The 22,677-nt window shown below is 31.6% G+C and overlaps 2 protein-coding genes across 2 annotated transcripts; one reads left to right on the top strand and one right to left on the bottom strand.

The window, feature by feature from the left end:
* Nucleotides 1-4,910: 4,910 nt before the first annotated feature.
* LOC123663448 (cyclin-dependent kinase 1) lies at nt 4,911-8,679 on the bottom strand. The gene is made up of 8 exons (XM_045598131.1): nt 8,666-8,679; nt 8,366-8,554; nt 8,047-8,191; nt 7,800-7,934; nt 7,357-7,466; nt 6,885-6,998; nt 6,464-6,566; nt 4,911-5,734 (listed from the first exon to the last, which is right to left on the bottom strand). The coding sequence occupies exons 2-8, from the start codon at nt 8,512-8,514 to the stop codon at nt 5,531-5,533; spliced, it is 960 nt and encodes a 319-aa protein (XP_045454087.1). The 5' UTR covers nt 8,515-8,554; nt 8,666-8,679; the 3' UTR covers nt 4,911-5,530.
* Nucleotides 8,680-12,230: 3,551 nt separating this feature from the next.
* Nucleotides 12,231-17,850, top strand: LOC123663687. Its single transcript, XM_045598355.1, has 6 exons — nt 12,231-12,275; nt 13,537-13,769; nt 14,130-14,581; nt 15,014-15,516; nt 15,652-16,625; nt 17,097-17,850. The coding sequence occupies exons 1-6, from the start codon at nt 12,231-12,233 to the stop codon at nt 17,848-17,850; spliced, it is 2,961 nt and encodes a 986-aa protein (XP_045454311.1).
* The last annotated feature ends 4,827 nt before the right edge of the window (nt 17,851-22,677 follow it).

Raw genomic sequence — 22,677 nt, 5'->3', positions numbered from 1 at the left:
TTCATCGAGTTATTAGACATTGTCACGTCAAAAAAAATATTGGGACAGAGTGTATAACCTGCCATTATATTTCTCCACTTTAAAATTCACGCATTTTACTTATAAATCCTTCAAAACAAGATTTTAAAATATTTAAAATAATAACGATGCTTACCACTTGTGCCTGTACATCGTACATAATTAATTGTATCTAATCTATTTTGTCTGTATAGATAAAAGAAAATATTAGTTTCTGGTGTACTTTAGATATAATTCTGTTAATGAAAACAGTGCCTGTTAATATTATTTACTCAATAAACTTGTAGCAATAATAGGACATAATAAAATATACTTCTACAATATCTTATATTGATTTTAGTAACCATTATCATTAGTTTGTTTTTTTTTTACATTTTGTATGCAGTCGATATTATTCATTTAGTTTATAGCTCATAAAAATGAATGAAAAACTTAGGTATTTAGATATATAGTGTTTAAAAAACTACAACATTTTAGCATTTTAGATTTGTTAATTCTAAAGGTTGGTCTTTGTACAATATTAACGTTTTACATTTTTTCATTAAGCCAATTTCTTTATCAAAAAAAAAAAATATATATATATATATATATAGGTATACGAACCGGGCTGTAGTCATTTTGTTACAAAATAAATCAAACAATAGTAAATTAAAAATATTTCAATTAAAGGTCACCTTTGCTGTTCTAAAGGTTCTAACATTTTTAGTTTTTTTTTTTTATTCTTGCGTCTCAAACAATTTTATATTATTCGATAGACTTATTTAAAGTTGGTAGTACTACACTTTGGAAGTACTATACAACACTAACTTTGCAGCAGCTCATAGCACTGAATAGACGTGTTTTGTATGGCATTCGACAACTTATTGTTTCTGCAACGAACTAGCTACGAGAAATTAGCTGCCGCCATGTAAGCGCAGGGTGTCGGTAGATCCTTTTTAAACTATATAGTTGGGATCCAGTATAATGTGCCGTTTCCTTTTAAAATAGAAGGAATAGCGCATCACCTTTTATATAATTATATTATCACTACAAAGTGTAAATTATTTTCTGTGAAGTGCTTTTATTTCTAAGTTAGATGTTGTTTTGTTTGTTAATATTCGAGAGCAATAAATACTTTTTTCCACAAAGAATTTTATTTAAAACCTGTAAATAAAAGAAACTACAAATGTATTAAGAAAATTTTTAATGTAGTTTTGTAAACAAATTAAATTATAGTTAAATGCAATTCATGATACCAATCTTAAAATCGAGTGCAATACTCACGCAATCAATGTGTGATTATCATTTTTTAAATAAAAATGAAGCTAAAATAAATTAAGGCCGTTTGGCCTGAAATAAATCTAATCGTCTTACAATACACACTATCGAATATAAAAGTAAAAATACTACAATTACCCTAGAATGAACAGTTAAAATGAGTCGAATTCGTACAAATTAGCTTTTAAAGGTTTTGTATTTTAGTCAAATCGCAGCCATTATCAAATACAAGAAAAGAATATAATAAGGGCTGTCATATTTAATTGTATCAAAAAATTAATTTTACACACAAGGTACGTTTTTTTGTACAAAATTAAAAATATCTTCCTAATTATATAAGTTCTTAAATTTTCACGGTCACTTTCAACTCTTAGGGGACATCCATTAATTACGTGAGCTATTTTTCGATAAGTTTATACTCGTCCCTCTCTTAGGTGAGATATAATGAGATTTGCCTGGACTACCACTTACGTGAGATTAACGCTAAAAGTATTATAAACTAAATTTATTTTTATTATTCGGGAAAATAATAAACTATTGAGGTATACTATAGTAAATTTATTTAAATTAAATAAAATTCAAAGCAAAAACTAAATTATTTTAATAGCTATGAGATTTATTGTAGTGGGCAAAATGAACACTCAAAAAATATATTTTTTTATAGTTTTTTAGTTTCTGAAGTTAAGGTGAGATTTTCGATTATCCCCCCTCGGTTTAAGAGAGGTTTGGTGAGATATCGTTTGACCCCCCTCCCCGCCCCTATTCTGAGCTCACGTAATTAATGGACGTCCGTCCGACGACATTATACATATAAAGGACATACCGCGATGCCAATTCGCCCACGTGCCATGGCGTATACGTCTCAGAAATCCAAAAAAATAAATCGAGCCGGGGTTAGTCCCGTATAAGTATTTTCGTAATTCTTTCAGGACCTAATTTTAGCATATTTTCCGTAGTTAATACTATTTATTGCGTACAAAACTTTATTATTAACACGTTATTGCTTTTTAGTTGTTCACTAGCAATTTAGTAATTAGGTAAATTTTGCTCAGTCAAGTTAATCTAACAATTATAACATGCATCTTATGTGGACAGGCCAGTAAATAAAATTTTAAATATCATACATTAAAAACAAGTGGCACAAAAAATATCCTAAATTTAACATTTTTTTTTTAAAATATACACATTTTATTATGTAGGTGAAGATCTCAATGCGCTATAAACAGAGTTCAATATAAATAACATGAAGTAGTAGAAATATGCTTCAATTACTATAATATTAAAATCATATTTAATTTTTATTTCAGTATACCTAAACAGTAGTTTACATATTTCTATATATTTTGGTACAATGAAACAAAGAAATCCACCTACATAAAGCAAAACATTTTGCATCAAACATACAGGATATATAAGTTCGAAATAATTAATTTTAAAAGGCACAAACGTTTCTTCTTTAGTGTCAATTTCCGTTTCAATGTATGATATGTAAGTAGTATTTTTCAAACTGCACATTCTATTTAATTTTCATTACAAAAAGTTGGCAGCTTGGAAAATTTAATCTGGTCAGTACAATATAATAAAAACAAATATTTTTATAACATACTACGTCTAAAGAATTAAAAGGCTTCTAATAAAAATCTGCAACATCAAATATCTGATACGGGTACATAAGTGCATTGTTAGTTTTCTTTTCCAAGTGTTTACAATTTTGTCTCCAATTGACACATCAGTTATATGTATAGTCATAATTAAAATAGAGGTTATCTGTCAATTACAACGTCAACGAATTAGTCCAATACTAAGTCAATTTTATATATCACAGTATATATTTATTAATGAAAAAATGTGAAAAAAAGAAAATTACCCATAATTTAATGACATATATGTAATGTAACTGGATTAAGAATTCTCAACTTGTGTATATCTTGTCCAGGAACCTACAGAGTTGGCATTACATTATAGTACAATTAAAGGCGAGTTTACACTTTGATTAGTACAAGTGCAAGTGTTTAGTGTATGTGCCTAATGATTAGTACAAATACGTGTGAACTGCTACTGGTGCGAATATTAGTAATCAGCGTAGACAAGTGAATAGAAACGTGGGCTATGATGTATATCACAGGTAGATTAATTTATGGGAGGTTAAATTTTTGTTATTTCTGACTCTACCTTAATTCCGGTGCTGCGGGATGTATACTCATGCTCCGTTCTGCGACTATCACGCGTAATTTTCGAACAAATTTACGTAAAAACGATCTTTACTGCAAGATCAAAATACGATACGAATTGACCATTAACGACTGACAAATAGACACTTTTAAACAAAATAACGCGTCAGACACAATATTCTAATAAAGATAGTAACATTGCGTGCTAGAATATAGGTATAGAAATTCGAAAAATACCCAAAACCGAATCGGAGCACCCCACTGTCCACGTGGTCTTGGTCTGCTCTACCCCTAGTGTTTTTTTAAGCCGGAGGCGCGGAGGGATGGCAGCCAACGCTTTCGCACGCAAGGGCGGAAGGGGGGAATATCTTCATAATTGTAGACACCCTAAATATAATCCAGACCATACTTGCTGTTTGACGTCCAACAATTGAATTTTACTAAGCCCAGGAGCTAAACAGTATTGGACACAACTGGCACTAAGCACTCGCACTCCCAAGTACCAAACACCTGCACTCGCACTAATCAAAGTGTAAACTAGCCTTAATTTTAAGCTTTATAATTTTGATCTTCTTATTTCAGTAAAACAAAATGGCAGTATCATATAATAATTTTGAGTTAATCATTTTATACTAAAATCAAAACCTGAGTAAGTGAGAACTGGGTGAGATAATTACATCAGTGAGAATATTTTCCATTTCATTGTACCTCCCTAAGCTCTCTACAGTGACAGACTTTTGTACTTCTATAACTGAGATTGCCACTTGCCAGTATCTCTTTAAGCGAAAGTTAAATGTGCAATATAAATAAAAGTCATTATGTCTCATTATTACATGTAATGTTCAAATAATGTTCAAACGAATAATCAATGTGTAGTAAGAGTTCATCTTACCCAAATCTACGAGAGAATTAAATATGTCTGTTCCATTTATAAACTTCAAACACATAGTTAAAATGTCAAAATGAAAATGAAATTTAAGTACAATTTTGACATTGATATATAAGTATTGCTATTTGCAGTATTCTTATAGACCTCTATTGAAAAAAGACGTTCTATCTTAATCTCTGTAAGCTAGAAGTTTTTGTTACTAAAAAAGCATCTAAAAGAGAAAATATACTCACTCTCTCACTTATCCAGGATTGCCAGTTTTGTCTCGGCCTGTTTATCATACTAATAATAAACTCAAATACCTATTAATAAAAAGGATTTTTTTTTAAGTAGTACTAAAAATGTGTTAATGTGTTAATTGAGATGAAGTAACATTATCTCATATGTCCTTAATTTAATATAAAAAAGAGACAATTTATAAAGTAATGATTCCTAGCAAAATATGCTGAGCAACAAAAAGTGATGATCTTTGAGCAGTTATTGAAATAAAGAAATAGAAAATTATAATACTAATTTAGTCTCAGCAGTGTTTAAATTAAACAGTTAATGTCATAAAAAGGCGAAAATTACAATGATTCATTTCAATCATATGTATTATTTATCATAATTTTAACCACACAGAGTATGAACAGTCTTTACAAAAATATATTTGATATGGAAACTCATGCGGCAAACATTATAAATAGTGCAAAAACAATCTACGAGTACACTGGGGAAGTGTATTAATTTTTTTTATTTAAATACAGTTTATAGTTAGATTTTGCACATTGTAGATAAAGTATTGCACTATTTTTCAAAATGTTTGAGTATCGTTTCCAATATTACTAACATATTTTAAAGATAACTCCTTGACCTGCAGTGTTATCACTTTTTTCAGAATTTTTTAAAATATTTTTTAGTCATTATAAAAGCATTACAACCTAAAACCAATAAAACAAACTCAATACATAATAGCATATAAGTATTTGTTATATGATTTATAGCAGCTCTACTTACATAACTGAGTTGAGTTACCGCTGTATCGGCTGCATTAATAATACATCTGAACTGCTTAGTTACTGCAGATGAGTAAGAAAAGATCTTACGACAAATTTTCAGACAGTGCCTTTAATACACAGCTGCTGATTCGTAAAACATTTACATTGATATTTGTATGCACATAATCGCATTGTCTAGACAAAAGTAGCCCACTTCACTAAACACTCTGCACAGTATTTTTGGCGTCTGTTGAGCCATCAGTGTATCGTATGTAGGGAGTATGAGTGGCGAGACCGGGTGGAAGCTTCACGTCCCTGAAGTAACGGTGCCTGCGGGCATCTTTCGCACTGATACGACGCACTGGATCATACACTAACATCTTTTGTAGGAGATCCATACCAGTTTCGTCAAGATTTTGTACCTGAAAGATAATAATAATTCGCTTGTAAAACAATGTAATTTTAGGCATATAATAATTTATATTTATATCATCGTATTTTATAATCTAAAATTAATCTTTATCACCAAAATGGATGATTATTCATTTTTATGTTTTGAATCTATTATTTTTGTTATTACCATTTTATAAGTTAAAAAATTTACATCTACCCCTCTTTAAAATAAAAAATTGTATCACTATGCTCAGAATTAAACAAAAGAAAACGTTAATTAAGTTTCATTTTATGACAAACCCACTTACTATTATACTATATTGAAAAAAAGAATTTAAATTGCTAAATTAAATTACTATTAGTCAAAAACATATTTGTAAATTATTATATTTCTACATATAAAAACTAATAATTCCTATACAAATTATCATAATCAAATTTATCTAATAAGGTGTTACTTTAAAAAATCAAAACAACTAATCTAAAATTTGTTTTAAAAATTTTTGCTTCAAGAAGTCCCTAGTATTTTATTAGCAATTCTTATTAATTTATGTGTAAGCATTATAAAACATTACTGGCTAAATTTCATAAGTTTAGCTGATTCATAAGTGTAGCTAAGTTGATGATATAACAATATAATGAGAACACAATCATAGAATGCACAACCATGTGTATAAGGTAAAAGACATTTATCTAATTAGCTGCGGAACTTAAAATTAGTTTATAAGTATTTATGATAGTCTATTTTTTACACTTACGTGGTTGTGGAGATTGAAAGTAGTCCAATTTGGAAATGTGGGTTTGTAGTCCGGTAAAGATGAAACACCAGGCCAAATTTCTTCAGTAGGTGTTCTCAACATCCTAGTGAAAAACAAAGAATTGTAAGATCTAGTCTAACTTATAAATGCATTCCCAATGAGAAAAAAAGTTGAGACAGACTAGATTTTGGTTCTACATTCATCATCGCCACATTTTTTAAAGTTAATAAATTGAAATATATTTAATTTTTAATCTATACATAATTTACACAAACTTCTGTTCTAAATAAAATTATATAAACTAATCTCATTAAAAAAATTATCAGTTTTTCTATTACCATACAATTAAAAAAAAATATTGAGTAAATTAGATATCTTCAGTTATTAATAAAAATAATATTTAAAAACATATCTTTCATACCTAAATATGCGGAAGAGCTGGTCAATTTCTGAGTCTCCTTGAAACAAGGGTTTCCTCGAAGACATTTCTGAGAAAATACATCCCACAGACCACATATCAATGGGGCATGAGTACCTTGAAACAGCAAAAATAATAATTGTATAATCATAATCTGAAAACAATCAAAAGTCTATAGCTACACAATTTGGATGGCTGTTAGAGAACACCTGTCATTAAAAAAACCTCTCTTGTAAAATTTAATAACTTATTGTATTAAGTCATCATTAAAAATATACTAGTTTCCCTTAATAACTAAATCATAAAAAAATTATAATTAATAATTTCTAACAAATTTCTAAAAAAAAAATATGTAGCTATACCAGTCGACTGTTACCTATAACACAAGCATTAAGTTGCTTACTTTAGGAACAGACGACTGTGTGTGTGTATTGTGTAGATAATTATATTAATTTATTTATGAAGAGTAAGATACCGTTGGCTGCCCAATAGGACTTCAGGAGCTCTGTACCAGAGCGTCACCACTTCATGTGTGTATACTCTCACTGGGATTCCAAATGCCCGTCCGAGACCAAAATCTGCCACCTGAAATTTAAGATTAACATTAATTTATTACTTACACAAATTCCGTGGTATAACAATGTTATGGGGGCTAATATATATTAAATATGTGTTATATTTAATTTAGCAATGGATTAGCACTAGTTTCTTCTAATATTCTTATTAAGACATTTAATAAAATATTTTAACAAAGAGATTTCTTTATATTGTCTTCTAACTTAATAATAATAAATAACTCATCATAAAATATTTATAACTATTGAATAAAAGTTCCTATGTATAAAATTATTTTTCTTCTAGATAATTTAGTTATAAATTGGTTTATAGATATTACAATAATACTTATATTAAGTATACCTTAATAATACCAGTTTTGTCAATGAGAAGGTTCTGCGGCTTCAAGTCTCTGTGCAGTATCCGGCGTTGATGGCAGTATAGGATAGCACTGTTTATCTGATACAGATAACTTTTTACAACAGCTGGATCCATGAACTAGAAGTTACAGAGAAATCAAATATAGTAATATATTATAAATGATTATGAAACACACAACATGTACAATAACAACAACAAAAAATAAATAAATCATATGCTTAGTACATACTTTACCCGATCCTAAAGTATCCATATATTTTTTCAAATCCATTGATAGAAACTCAAATATGAGATAAAGACGCGATGCTTCCATAAGTACATCTTCCAGCTTAACTATATTCGGGTGGTTCAATTCTTTCAGTAAGGAAATTTCTCTGAAATGGATGAAATGAATTGGAGATCAAACAAAAACATTTTAAGGTTATAAATGAGTGGTTTTTATATTCTGTAATTATATTACACATTGGAATATATTACATAGTAGTTACTGGCTATTTTTGGATAGTGTTTGTTTTATAATGCAATACTAAAAACAAAACTGTACTAACCGAATAGCAGTCGATGGAATTCCTTCATCTTCAGATTCCAACCTAATTTTCTTCATAGCAACAAACTGTCCAGTTATTTTATTCTTTCCTTTATACACTACTCCATAAGTGCCTTCTCCTATTTTTTCTATTTTAAGAAAATCATCCATCTTGTAAGGCGGAATTTTGATAATCTTCACAATGACGATTCTACAAGAACACTGCGGGTCAGTGGCCGCACGGATATCTTTTTTTGTTTAATAAAACATCTATCGAACTTTAATGCATAGTCTAGATGTCGCAAGGTTTGGATAATTTTACCTTATTTTTTTTATTGCAAACTACAGCAACGTTTACAGCATTTAACGACTTTTAAACGAAGTTTTTTTAAATTTTGCAGATGACATTTGGTATTGACGTTGCCATTATTAGAATTGTTACCTTTCGGTTGTTCTCTAATGCTAATCTATAATAACTTCTATGGTTCATTCAAGTTTGTTAATTATTATTTTTTTAATGTAGTTATTAAATAATAAGTGACTAGTTCTCAAAAAAGTCTTAAGTTTTAGCTTTCATCTAAAAGAAAGAACTTTCTTGATTTAGAGTAGTAGATTTTTGTAAACATCATAGTTTTGCATTTATCTGTTGATTTCTATTCATGTAAATACAGGTATCCAGCTTCAGCCTGTAATATCTAATCTCTTTCGGCTTTCCCCATATAGGAGAAGGATCAGAGCTTAATCCACTACGCTGCTCCAATGCGGGTTGACGGATATAGATATTTATATTTATATATTTACACAATACACACACGGTCGTCTGTTACTAAAGTAAGCAACTTAATGCTTGTGTTATACGTTACAGCCGACTGGTATATAGCTACATTTTTTTTTTTCGATAAACATACTTATAAATAATACATATATAAATATATAAATAAATATGTATATTACACCCAGACTCGGGGTGGGAATCGAACCCACAACCCTCGGAGCAGAAAGCAGGGTCACTACAAACTGCGCCAACGGGCTAGTAGTATATACCTATGAGTAAAGGTTTGAGGACAAGTACTTTTCGAGCTATATCTAATGATTTATAATGCGTATTTACTTGCCCATTTATTCGTCAACCTACGTTGTATTATACCGTATCTATAACTTTTCACTGGGTGTACTGATTTTGATGCTTGTCTTTTGGCCCCATTTAAATTTGATTTGATAACTACTTTTTGAGTAATGTTTGATAACGCGTATTTATTTGACTATTTTTTCGTCTAGCTACGTTGTAGGTTACCACAAAATTGAACCTGCTTGTGAGGCCATCTGAGACCTTGCCCTAAACAAGCACTTTTTTTGCATAGTATTCAATAGATAATTATATTCAATATGTAAAGTCAGAAAGGTTACTTTTCAAGATCAAAATTACTTTATAAGATCCTAGTGGAAGAAAGCTTTTGCTTATAAAATATTTTTTTTTTCAAGTTCTGTCGAGATGGTACCATATTTAAAAAAATCGGTATCTAACTACTGAATCTCAGATAAAGAGCTGTATTTACAAAAATTGTACATATCTACTTGAATTATTTATTACCTTTTTATGAATTTACATAGATTTATAGATTACCACTTGTCACACCAATATGGTCTCAATATCTATACGATATCAGCAGAGCTGGGCACCGTTAATCAAATGGTTAGCTTCGTTAATCGCTATTCCGCTAATACAAAAATTAGTTTCGTTAAACGTTAAAACGCTACATTTTAGAAGATTTAACGCAAGTTAAAGTTAATCGTTAATCGTTAACATATGACTAAAAAAGCATTATATTAATTGCTGATTATTTAATACCGATAACGAAAGAAGTATAAAAGCAAATTTTTTTATTTGCTTAATGGAAGTTCTCCCTAGTATGTAAAATATTATTGTAAGCTCTAGTTAAAGAAATAAACTTTATTTTATTTTTTATTTATTAATTATTTTTATAAAACAATAAAATACAGAATGCAAATTTAATTAAATCAATTGATTGATTTAACTAAATTTGCATTGATGAAAATTGATGCAATACCGAAAGATTCTCCAATGCTCCATTCTCAAATGGCGCGCTCGACCAAACTTGTTGAAACCTGTTTTTCCCGCCGCGCGCGGTGCGTACTTCCATTGGGTTAACTGTTAACGGGTCCGTTAACCATTTTATAAGTTAGCTTAAAAGTTAATCCGTTACTCGAAGTGTTAACTTCGTTAATTAACTGTTAACGGATTAACGAGTTAATGCCCAGCTCTGGATATCAGGAGATTTAAGACAGAACTTCACAACGGTTGACGATAATTAAAATGTGATTCAAAATTATTAAAATAATTCTAGGAAAAAAATATTTGAATACAATACAGCAATACTTATTACACAGATGTGAATTCTAGATAATTCCAATTTAGAATGCTTTTCTTATATCGCTTTTTTATCATAACATCTAGTTAAAGAACGTGTGTGTATATTACGAAACAAACTGACTGCTAATCAAAATTTCAGAAATAAACTAGAACATGATGATATAATATATGCACTTGTAATCTCAGCAATATTTAATTAAATTATATTCCGCGATTTTTTCCGCAGTTCAATCTATTAAGTCATCTCAATTATTGACTAAATTTGAATGTAAAATGTAGTTGAAAATAAACTGCATCGCAAAGAAAAAGGCTCGGTTAGAAAATCTTCAATATCTTCAAAAGTACCTTTTTTACGTGGGGAAAATCCTTATGGATACCCCTCCGCGCGGGGGCTCCGGAGAGGTTATGTCAGACTTTTACTGACCAAAAAACCACTACGCGTGAGCAGTCACCCGGTCGCACTAGCATTCGCCACCTCGCTCAAGATCTTCAAAAGTACCTGACCTGGATTTATGAAATAAAGACTAAATTAAAGAATATTTTCATGTGCTTAAATGAAAATTAAAAAAAATGAAAAAAAAATTTAAATTTTTAATTAAATGTAAAATAAATAAAATGCGTAGTTTTTCATTAAATTTATTAAATGGATTCAACAGTTTAAAGACTAATATTAATTAATTTAGTCTTAATTTCATAAAGCTAGGTCAGGTAATTTTGAAGATCGAGGTGGCGAATGTTAGCGCGAGCCCATCTTGCCCCACCCAGGCGGACGACTGCTCACACGTGGTGGTTTTTTAGTAAGTAGGAGTCTGACAAAACCCTCTGGCGCCCCCGCGCTGGAGGGTACCCATGATGGATTTTCCCTAAGTAAAAAAAGGTAATTTTGAAGATATTGAAAATTTGCTAATCAACCCTTCTTCTATGCAGTCCAGTGTATGTAACAAAAGACACTTACACTTCAGCCTGTAATATCCCACTGCTTCGACTTATTTCACCATGTAGGAGAAGGATTAGAGCTTAATCCACCACGCTGCTCCAATGCGGGTTGGGAGATATATTCCCTACTATGAGTAACGATCGCTGTCAGATATACATGATAACAACCGTGACTGACGGCTTAACGTGCTCTCCAAGGCACGGTGGGAAGACCCACAAGGACTGCACAAACACGCAGACCACACCAAACATCTGTATGGCCCATACAAATGTTTGTCATGTGCGGGGATTGAACCCGAAACCGCCAGCGCAACAACCAGTGCTGTGACCGACACTTAATCTAAGTCATTTTGATAACGTTTATTAATCTGATGTCTCAGCGTTTGCGGTCACGTTCAAGCCTTGTAATTTTCATTCTGCGTGCTCTCAGTGTGTTAATCGTTATCATAAGATTATCAATAGATTATCTTCAATTGTAATTAAATTATATAGACTGATCGTCGACGGAGGAAGTTCAGTTTGATATGTTTTTCGATGTGAAAGAAAAATAATTTTAGAAATGTGGAAATTGTTTATGTTGCTTTGGCTCGCGCCGTTGAGAATTGTAAGTTTTTACTTTTATTACTTTGTAACTTAACTTTTTGTTTATTTTTTATTTGATTAAAAAATGCAATATATATGTTATAAGATTTTAGAACTTTATGTGAAAACAACAACGCGTTACGAGGTACAAATAATAAAAATATTAATAGATATTAATAACGTTCAAAACTTCTTTCGGTTACTATTTTGGGAAACTACTAAAAATCTACTAAAAATACATTTTGTGGTACATTGTAATAATATATCAGACTAAAAACCTAGTATTACGAAAATAAAAAACGTCATAGTATATCGCCAATTTAAAAACAATTATAATTTGGTTTCTAGTGTTAGAGATTTTTTTTTTAAATCTGTTCAGTATGTCTTGAGATTGGCCAGTAGAAACCTACGATCAACCGGTTTTCCTTGAAAAATAAGAAAATTAAAAATATACTTAATTGTATTAATATTAATAATTAAGTTGTAGTCAAATTTCATTTTTACTGTTATTTTTTGTTGGAAAGGTTATAATTTAAGTAATAACATAAATATTTTAGTCTTTGCTTTTTTGGTTCAGAAATTGCAGACATAGTAACTTCAATAAGAGATCGAAATAACTTGAAATCCAAAATGTACAGATACCTTTGAGCGTACTTCTCATGTTAAGCTGGCGAACATATTCTTCGGAAAAAATTAAGAAATATCACAAAAAGGGTGACCCCAACCTGTAACGAGATATCATGTATATTTTTTTCGTTGGATTTTTAAACCAGAAAAAGAACCAACAAACACCCAGCAACCTTTATGTGTTTCTAAAAATTTGTATCATGATGTTTAATTTTCCAAAATTTAATCAGGTTATACCTATATTTAAAGATTTGATTATGAAATATAATTTGTAAAAAAAATATAGACGTGATTTTTGGGTATGGAGGGGTAGGAGTGATAATGTTAAACTGCACTACGACAAATGTTAAAAAGTTGCTAAAGAAATTAAGTGATTAGTAGACGACCCCTTACCATAAGGTATAATAATAATCGATAATTGTGTTTGCTAGCAAACGAAAAAAATCAACTTCAATTACATCGAAAAGTAAAATACAACGTAAGTTGACGAAAAAAATTAACAAGCGCGGGATATCTCCTTTCCAACAAAAAAAGAATTATCAAAAACGGTTTATAAATGACAAAGTACGCGAACACACAAAAAAATATATACGGTCGAATTAAGGAACCTTCTCCTTTTTTGAAGTCGGTTAAAAATAATTAATGTTATATTGCAGATATTGTCACAACCAGTGCTAAACGAAAACACAAGACGTCCCAGACAGTTAAATTTTGAAGAGTGTTGTCCTTGTCTCGATTCAGGAAGTCCTAATCATGATGTGTTCGGTGGTACAATGGAAAAAGCAGCGCCAGAAACTGCTGAGAACTGTCCTTGTTGGGCAGCGCCGGATTCAGAATCCGCATCATCTATCTTTACACCGACCTTGAGAGCTGTTGAACCACTTATCAGGTATAATAATAATTATTATTATCCAATTTCTTTATATATAAAAATGAATCGCCGAAATGTAACTAAGTATGTACGCGTATAACTTCCGAATGACTGGACCAAATTTACTCAACAACTTCAGCCTAATACAGGCCTCCATAAGTTCACGCCAAAAGTGGAGTAAGCTCATGTGTTTCGCCCAAAGTCTCCACGCTGGGAGGGGCTGGTTTTTATTCTAAATAGAATTTTATTTTAAACTAAGGTCTATTACTAAAAAACTAAAACACATTTACAACCTTTTTTTTAAAAAGCACTTTTATGAGGTCTTTTTTGGAATTACTTTATTAATACTATACATAAATATTATGTTTGTTGTTTCAGGTCAGTCAAAGAAAAAAAACCTAAGCCATTACTTAACCCAGAAGTAGGACTTGCTTCATCTGTTTTACAAACTTTACGCGAGGTCACTGATCAAGAATATCAAGAGGCATTAGTCAGAGACGCTACCAGAAACGCACGTAAAGATATGGACCTAAATCTGTTAGGCCAAGAAAGTACAGTAAATACTCCAAGGAACATTGTTAACATTATATTACAACCAAAGGAAGAAGACACATACGATACAATTCCGGAATCATCACATGTACAGGAAACACGCTGTGTTGACCCTAACAAAAAGAGTTCTAACAGTTTCAACTACGAAAAACTTAAGCTATCAAATAAACCGTTAAGAAAGTACTCTCCTTTGACTACTGCGAAAGATAGTAAAAGATATTCTGATATGGCAAATAGCGCGAGTAATGTACAAGAACATGCGACCCTGCCTTTAAAAAGTAATTTGTTAGAGGATTATAAAACAAAATCTGATCTTTTAAAATTGAAACTTTTTCCAAAAGTTAAAAATAGTTTCAAGGAATCTAATACAGATTTTGACAGTTCAAATAATTTAAGCGGACCTCATTACAATAATAACAATAACAATCGTGCTATGCAAATTCCTAATTTTAAATTAGCATCCATTTTTGATTTAATAAATGCATCTAAACAAAAAAAAATCTCTCCATCAACATCTACTCTTGAAGAAACAGACAAAAATAAAGAAAATGATTTTACCTTTTCACCTACTCATAATCGAGATTATTACATAAAAAATAATGAAAAAAATGCAGTAAACAATGCAAAGTCATCAATTTTATTAAAAGAGCAACAAAAATCTGATACTCATTTAAGGGAAAGTTATAGAAATGATAAATCTTTTGAAACAGAATACGGCCTAGTAGACCTAACTAAACCATCACCACGTGTGAACATGGATTTAAAAACCAACAACGATTTAATAACTAACACGGATTTCACTGAGACAAAAGATAACTATAACTTCGACAACGTAGACACAGTATCAAGCCCCTCAGAAATTAATATGGTTAAAGATCCCCTCGATAAAATTACTGACAGAGAAAACAATTTAAGCAAAGACTGCGAAATTAGTGATGACATTAGTACAATTGACAATAAAGACATAACTAACAATATTCAAAAACCAAATCTCCTTAACGAAACTGCAATAAAAAATTTCGAGGTAACAACAGCAAAGAATGATGATGAAATGGTTACGTCGAGTATAGAAGCGGATAATGTTAAAAATGAAAGTAATGAGGAAAACGTGTGTAACGTCGAGGACTTAGAAACTAGTGCAAGCAATGGTGGCCTCCAAAAAACTAATATAGAACAAGAAAATAATGACGAAACCAGCGGTAATGAGCCTAATGTAAGGGAAAACCAATTATTAAATTATGAAAATTCTTTAACAACAACAAAAAACAAACTTATTACTAATAACGATCTTTACAAAACATATTCAAAAAATGCATTGTCAAACATCAAAAATGATATTTTCAAAAAGTTCGAAGATATTAAGAAAGTTAATGAAAACCTTCATGAAAAACTAAAATCTAATATTCACAATCCTTTGGGGCTTGATTTCATTAACAGTGATTCTTACAAAAATACAGAAACAACGACGAGTGTACCTACAAATATTATAAAGGTTGGCGATATTGAGGTGGACGATAATATTAATACGCAAGACTTACAGGAAATGTCTGATCGTTTACTTAATTTAAGTATATCTGACAATGAAGTAGAAATGCAAGGACTTGACTCCAAAGACTTAACAAACACAATAAGTGAGACAGATTTTAACACGTCACCATCAGAGTTAAATAATATTGTGATGTCTACTACATCTTCATTTCAATCAACAGAGTCTACAGCTGTTTTATCGGATTCAATTGGAAATTATGATGAAATAATTGATTTGGTGGATGATATACCTATTAATGAAGAAAAAAACGATGATACGACGATAATCGATTCCTTACCAATAACAAATTCTTGTCAAAGTGGTGCGTCAAAAATTTTGGATCAAACAGAAATAAGCTTGCCAAATGATCAGAGTAATGAAATGATAGCTGAAGCTAGCAGGCCCATCGTTAATAGTATTCCATACTCAAATAAAAATGTTATTATTCAACCAAATTTCGAATCTGAAAACCAAAAACCAAATGTTAGGATGTTACTGGATGATTTTAAATCTTCGTTATCCGGTGTTTTTAGTGATAACAGAGACATGAGTAGAAACGGAGTAAGGCACAATGAGCAACCGTTTAGTGAATCAAGAAATATTGATACGTTCAAAAGCATTTCAAACAAACTAACTGAAAATGATTTATCGATACCTAATAAAATAAATAATTTAAATTCTTACAAAGCTAAAGTAGCTACTCCAGATTTTCTACAAATGAAAACTGTGCCTTCGTTCATAAATAGACAAGAAAGCGCCTTGCAACAAACATTAAAAAATATTCCAGGAAATAGGTCTGCAAATAAAGGCCTACATAATTATTTAGAAAAGCCAAAATTTTCTCAATTAAGAAACTCTCTAAAAGATTACACTCCTGGATTGAATTTACAAAATCCCCACATGACATCGATTTCTGAAAATCTGAAATCACGAACTGATGAAGCTTTAAAAAACATACAAGATACTTTTGATGATTTTCATAATTCGCATATAAGAAATCAAAATAATATATTGGAAATGATTCCCACAAAAACGAATATTTTTCGAACTTCACAATCAAATAATCTAAATAAAAAATTACAAGAATTCAATTCAGATGTGATGAATAGACTTTCCCTGATGTCGCAAAGAATACAAGATGCATCTATTTTGCCCTCTACTGAAAGTCCTATTTTTCAGACAAAAAATAAATCAAACAATAATAGCAAGCTAAAATTTATTTCAAAACCAAATTCACACGTAAAAAATAACATTTTACTTAAAAGTTTACAAAACAATGGATTAAAGTCAAAAATACCGCAAACAACTACAGTTTTAGGTAATAAAAGTGGTATATTGAGAACTTCACATACATTAGGTGGAAATTTAAGAAATGCTGGAGAAACTACGAAATTTAAGAGTGGATTTGAAACGAAGACTCCACTCAAGCAAGAGTATTTGCGTAAGCCAGTAAAAGAAAGTAAATTAGGTTTCTCTTTTATTACAACATCAGAGCGTCCAGACATAATGAAGTCAAGATCAAATTCAAAATTAATAAATAAGTCGCTTCCGCCTACTCTGCGGTCCAATTTGCCTAAAACTACGATACCATCAAAAAGTCCACTACAAAAGAGGTTAGAGCTCATGTCAAAATTAAAACCTTTCGAACTGCAACCATTAGCGAGTGATAGATTTTCATCACGCATAGCGATACCAGATAGAAAAATGGACACTTCGAAACGATTACCTTCTTCTGGTTTGGAAGAAACAATAATACAATCAGTTGATGATATAAGTGAAGATTCTTCAGTGGGATATGCAATTAAAATAAAATCTCCTAATACCAAAACGAATAAAAAGTTTACAGATAGTGGCATTAATAATCTAAAATCACCTGCAATTTTAGATCCATCGCAATCGGCTTCAAATAATATGAACATGGTGGTATCAAGTGTCCTAGAAAAACCTTTAAAGGAAAATGTTTCATACAAGTGTAAGATGATTTGTTATGAGGACGAGTCGCAAGTAATGAATAGATAACGATAAATATTATTTTTTATTATAAAAATAGACATAATACCTAGTGCATAGCTTTTAAGTCTTGGGTAAATATGTTTTGTACAATAAAGAGTACAATACAATTTACTTTGTTTTTTATTTTATGATATCTACTTTTATTAGATACAATGTTATGCATTTAAGTCAGTCATCATAATGATAACAGTAACTGTCTATCTATTTGAGTACCTTATGTTTTTATTACTAGCTGTACCCGCGACTTTGTCAGCGTGGAATTTAATAAAAAAGTTAATGTTCAATTCTAAGAGTTATCTATCTATATATATCTATTATATATATAAATCAATTGCTGTTCGTTAGTCTCGCTAAAACTTGATAACGGCTGAACTGATTTATCTTATCTTGGTATTAAAATGTTCATGCAGGTCTAGGGAAGGTTTAAAAGGTGAGATAAATTTGAATAATTTCCTGGGAAAACCCTAAAAACGGCCCTTTTCTTTTTCCCATACAAACGTTTCTAACTAAAATGTAGAGTCAATTTGAACTTTATTGCTATTCAATAAAATTCATGTTAAATAATATATTAGGGCGCATTTTACGTAAGTTATTAATGATTAAATTGATCTTAATCGTAGTTTTAATTTAATTTACATACAGTAAAAATGGTAATAACTAGCTATTATTCTAGCGGGTTCGTTAACAATGTAAAATTTCTGTTTTTAAACTATAGCTCCTATCGACTCCAAATTTGGTACGAATCTCTTATATATGTGAAATAGAAATGATCAATGAGCGGATTTTAGGATAACTCATCCCCAATAAGGATTTCGGGGGTGGGCGTTAACAATGAAAATTTTAAATGTATGTAACTCCGAAACTACTGAACCAATTTTTATCAAATTTTGTACGCATCTATAATTTGATCCAACTTGGGAGATAGGGTTATTTTTTATCTCAATTGGACTCAATAGGTGGCGCTGCTATCAGTATGTAACTCCGAAACTACTGAAACAATTTTTATCAAGTTTTGTAAGCATCTGTAATTTGGTCTAACTTGGAAGATATGGTAGTTTTTATCTCAATTGGACCCGGTAGGTGGCGTTGCTATCGGTATGTAAGCTATCAAATTTGGTAGCTGTTTTCCGGGTAGGACAACGTCTGCCGGGTCCGCTAGTAAAATAAATAAATTTCTAAAATAAAAGTAGCCTAAGTGACTCTTTACTACATCAGCTATATGCCAGTGAAAGTCCCGTAAAAATCGGTCCAGCCGTTTCGGAGATTAGCCGGAACAAACAGACAGACAGACAAAAATTGTAAAAAATGTTATTTTGATTATGTACCGTATATACATCCATATCCATTTAGTAAAAAGCGGTTATTTTAATATTACAAACAGACACTCCAATTTTATTTATTTGTATAGATAAAGCAAATATGGTCACAAAACGTCACCATAAGCAAATATGGAACAAAACCCATCCCATGCTAATAAATAGTTCAATAAATATAAGTATTTATGCAACTGTTGTATAATAAGGGGTATTAAAACACGAATGTTTGTTTGATAATAGTATCACATGAGTGTTTTATATATTCTTTATTGCATTCAAAAAAAAAACATAATTACAAATCATTTTTACAAAGTTTGTTGGCAAGGGCGAACTTATCTCTATAAGAGATCTTTCCAGTCTCCCCGTGGTGGTGAGAAATGATATTACCGTGGGACACATTAGTGCAAGGGTGAAAAAATTAGTGATATAAAATACATAGGTATATACTTTTAATACCTAAATCAACAGTTGCATACAAGACTATTTACACCCATAATATGAATCCTCTATAAAAAATTCTAAAACAATTAGCCTACTGCTAACCACAGAGCATAGTAATACTTACAGAAACTGCTAACATTATGGCAGCCAATCCTAGTAACCTAATATCATGCGAAAGGATTCCGATCCCTTCTACGCAAAGGGTTTACTCAACAGACAGCGTTCTTACTGTTCGGTAGGTGGTATCAGTGTGAATTTCAAAAAAAAAAAATCTGTATAAAAAACAAAGATTTCGAAAAAAGTAAACAAAAGGAGGGTTATATTATTATTATGAAATTCAGTACAACATTATATAATACCATCCGTTTGGATGATATTATTATGATTATTAGGACATTGAGTATTTTATTGTTGGCAATAAGCTGTTTCAGAATCTTTTACAAAGGATATAAAGCATGGGAGTAGATAAAAGATATTTATGACAGATCTATAAATATTAAATATCTAATTCTTCTTGATCTTGGCACAAAAGAAAAAAATAAGCTATGAAAATGAAAGCTATATAAACTATGAAAAATAAAAGAAATATGCACAATATAGTTATTGTAATAAAAGGATGGCCGTCATAGATAATACAGCTTTGTTGTTTAGGTAAATTTGGCTGTTATTTGGCCTTGGCGTACATTTTATGCACTTAAGCAAACGTTAACTAATCGTTTGACAAATTTAGTCTTTTATAGGGTTGAAGGTTCTATGATTTTATGTCATATTATAGTAAAGCTTTTGAACAAGTAACGTCATGGCGATGATTAGTCTCGATATAAACATACATATCTATAGTTAGCCATATCATCTGGGAAAGTGCAACAATTAAAAAAATAGCTAAACAACTGTAATGTTTTACTTAAATATATGAGATAGGATACAGCAGAAATTATCTTTTTCCAAATCTGGAATGGCCGGCCGGCTGGACACGTGTCTCAATCATATAGCAGATCCGAATAATATTGCTTTAAAGAAGTGTTAAATAAGGTAGCCACAGCTTCTGGAGAAGCGCCGCGTCGACAGCGACGGTAAGATCGGCAACACTTTTTGACTGAATTCAAAATAATTGTGTTTGCTCGCAAACGAAAAAAAAAAACCGACTTCAATTACATCGACGAGTAATACAACGTAGATCGACGACAAAATAGTCAAGTAACTGCGCGTTATCAAAGATTACTCAAAAAGTAGTTATCAGATCTCAATAAAATTTATATGTGACCACATGACAAACATCAGCTTTCGATTAAATTAAAAATTATTAAAATCGGTCATCATCATCATTACAGCCTATACAGTCCACTGCTGGACATAGGCCTCCACAAGTTTACGTCAAAAATAACGTGAACTCATGTGTTTTGCCCATAGTCACCACGCTGGGCAGGCGGGTTGGTGACCGCAGTACTGGCTTTGTCGCACCAAAGACGCTGCTGCCCGTCTTCGGCCTGTGTATTTCAAAGCCAGCAGTTGGATGGTTATCCCGCCATCGGTCGGATCTTAAGTCCCAAGGTGGTTGTGGAACCTTGTTATCCCTTAGTCGCCTCTTACGACACCCACGGGAAGAGAGGGGGTGGCTAAATTCTTTAGTGCCGTAGCCACACAGCACAGCATTAAAATCGGTACACCCAGTAAAAAGTTATTGCGGATTTTCAAGAAGTTCCCTTGATTTCTCTGGGATTCTATCATCAGATCCTGGTTTCCTTATCATGGTACTAAACTAGAGATATCTTCTTTCCAACAAAAAAAGAATTATCAAAATCGGTACACCCAGTAAAAAGTTATTGCGGATTTTCAAGAATTTCCATCAATTTTTCTGGGATCCCATCATCAGATCCTGGTTTCCTTATCATGGTACTAAACTTGGGATATCTCCTTTCCAACAAAAAAAGAATTATCAAAATCGGTACATCCAGTAGAAAGTTATGTGGTATAATACAACGTAGGTCGACGAAAAAAGCGTCAAGTAAAAACGCATTATTAGATATAGCTCGAAAAGGAGTTCTTAGATCTCAAATAAATTTAAATGGGACCAATTGGCACACACCACCTTTCGATTAAAAGAAAATTTGTCGAAATCGCCCCACCCAGTCAAAAGTTCTGATGTAACATACATAAAAAAAAAAAAAAAATACAGTCGAATTGAGAACCTCCTCCTTTTTTCGAAGTCAGTTAAAAAGGAGGAGGTTCTCAGTTTGATTGTATTTTTTATATATGTTACCCCAGAACTTTTGAATGGGTGGTCGATTTCGATGATTTTTTTTAAATCGAAAAGTTGTGCGTGTCACGGTGTTTCATTTTAATACACAAAATTAGTTGATTTAACCATTTAACACGAGGATGATTCTAATGCGGCCTCTCTTGTCTTTGGCTATTCTCGTATTCGTTGATTCGTCTGAAGGTCTCGCTACTACTAGCTCATTGCCTTTATCTTCATTACCTTCATCGTCATTCGTCACCATAATAATAATGGTTTGGGTTAATTAGGAGCTTTTTACGTAAATTTGCCTATTCTTTCATGCATCCTATGTTGCCTATGGGCCGTGAAGGCCCTCTTTGATTAACTCTTTAACAAGTTTTACGTTCACCCTTTTACTAAATAAGCATTCATCTCTTATTAGCGTCTCTTTTATTCAATTGATCTATGCGTCAACGTGCAATCAGCGATGTGTGGACAGCAATACCGCAGTGTCCCACAAAATCCTACGGACCAAAAAACACAGACAATGCCACAGAGCCAATATTCTCTTTACGGTGTTTGCGCACAACGCACACCACCCCCTGCCTAGTACAGGCTACAAAATTAATCTCTCTGCGAAGCATCATACGTAGCGCACATTTTTCTGCCCAGTACTGCAGCACAGGCAAGCAATGCACAGCTAATCGGCAGGCCGAACGATGCGACGCTCAGCTGAGTGTGTCACGCACAGCGCACAACCAACATAGTTTAGGTCGCAGAATAAGACGCTCAGCTGAGTGTGTCCCGTGCAGCGCACAGCCAACGCAATTCAGCTCGCAGGATGCAGCTGTTACATTT

Source organism: Melitaea cinxia, chromosome 20, assembly GCF_905220565.1.
Source record: "Melitaea cinxia chromosome 20, ilMelCinx1.1, whole genome shotgun sequence".
Classification (NCBI taxonomy): Eukaryota; Metazoa; Arthropoda; class Insecta; order Lepidoptera; family Nymphalidae; genus Melitaea; species Melitaea cinxia.
The sequence above is the reverse complement of the archived record's forward strand: the minus strand, read 5'-3'. Positions and strand labels throughout refer to the sequence as shown.

What these genes read in the sequence shown, in the direction of transcription:
- LOC123663448 (XM_045598131.1), bottom strand. Translation starts at nt 8,514, where the DNA reads ATGGATGATTTTCTTAAAATAGAAAAAATAGGAGAAGGCACTTATGGA. An exon ending in ATACTTTAGGATCGGGTAAA is followed by an intron (nt 7,935 to 8,046) that starts GTATGTACTAAG and finishes TGTAACTTCTAG; the next exon opens with TTCATGGATCCAGCTGTTGT. An exon ending in ACAAAACTGGTATTATTAAG is followed by an intron (nt 7,467 to 7,799) that starts GTATACTTAATA and finishes CTTAAATTTCAG; the next exon opens with GTGGCAGATTTTGGTCTCGG.
- LOC123663687 (XM_045598355.1), top strand. Translation starts at nt 12,231, where the DNA reads ATGTGGAAATTGTTTATGTTGCTTTGGCTCGCGCCGTTGAGAATT. An exon ending in GCTGTTGAACCACTTATCAG is followed by an intron (nt 13,770 to 14,129) that starts GTATAATAATAA and finishes TTGTTGTTTCAG; the next exon opens with GTCAGTCAAAGAAAAAAAAC. An exon ending in AAAAATATTCCAGGAAATAG is followed by an intron (nt 16,626 to 17,096) that starts GTCTGCAAATAA and finishes TTTACTTAAAAG; the next exon opens with TTTACAAAACAATGGATTAA.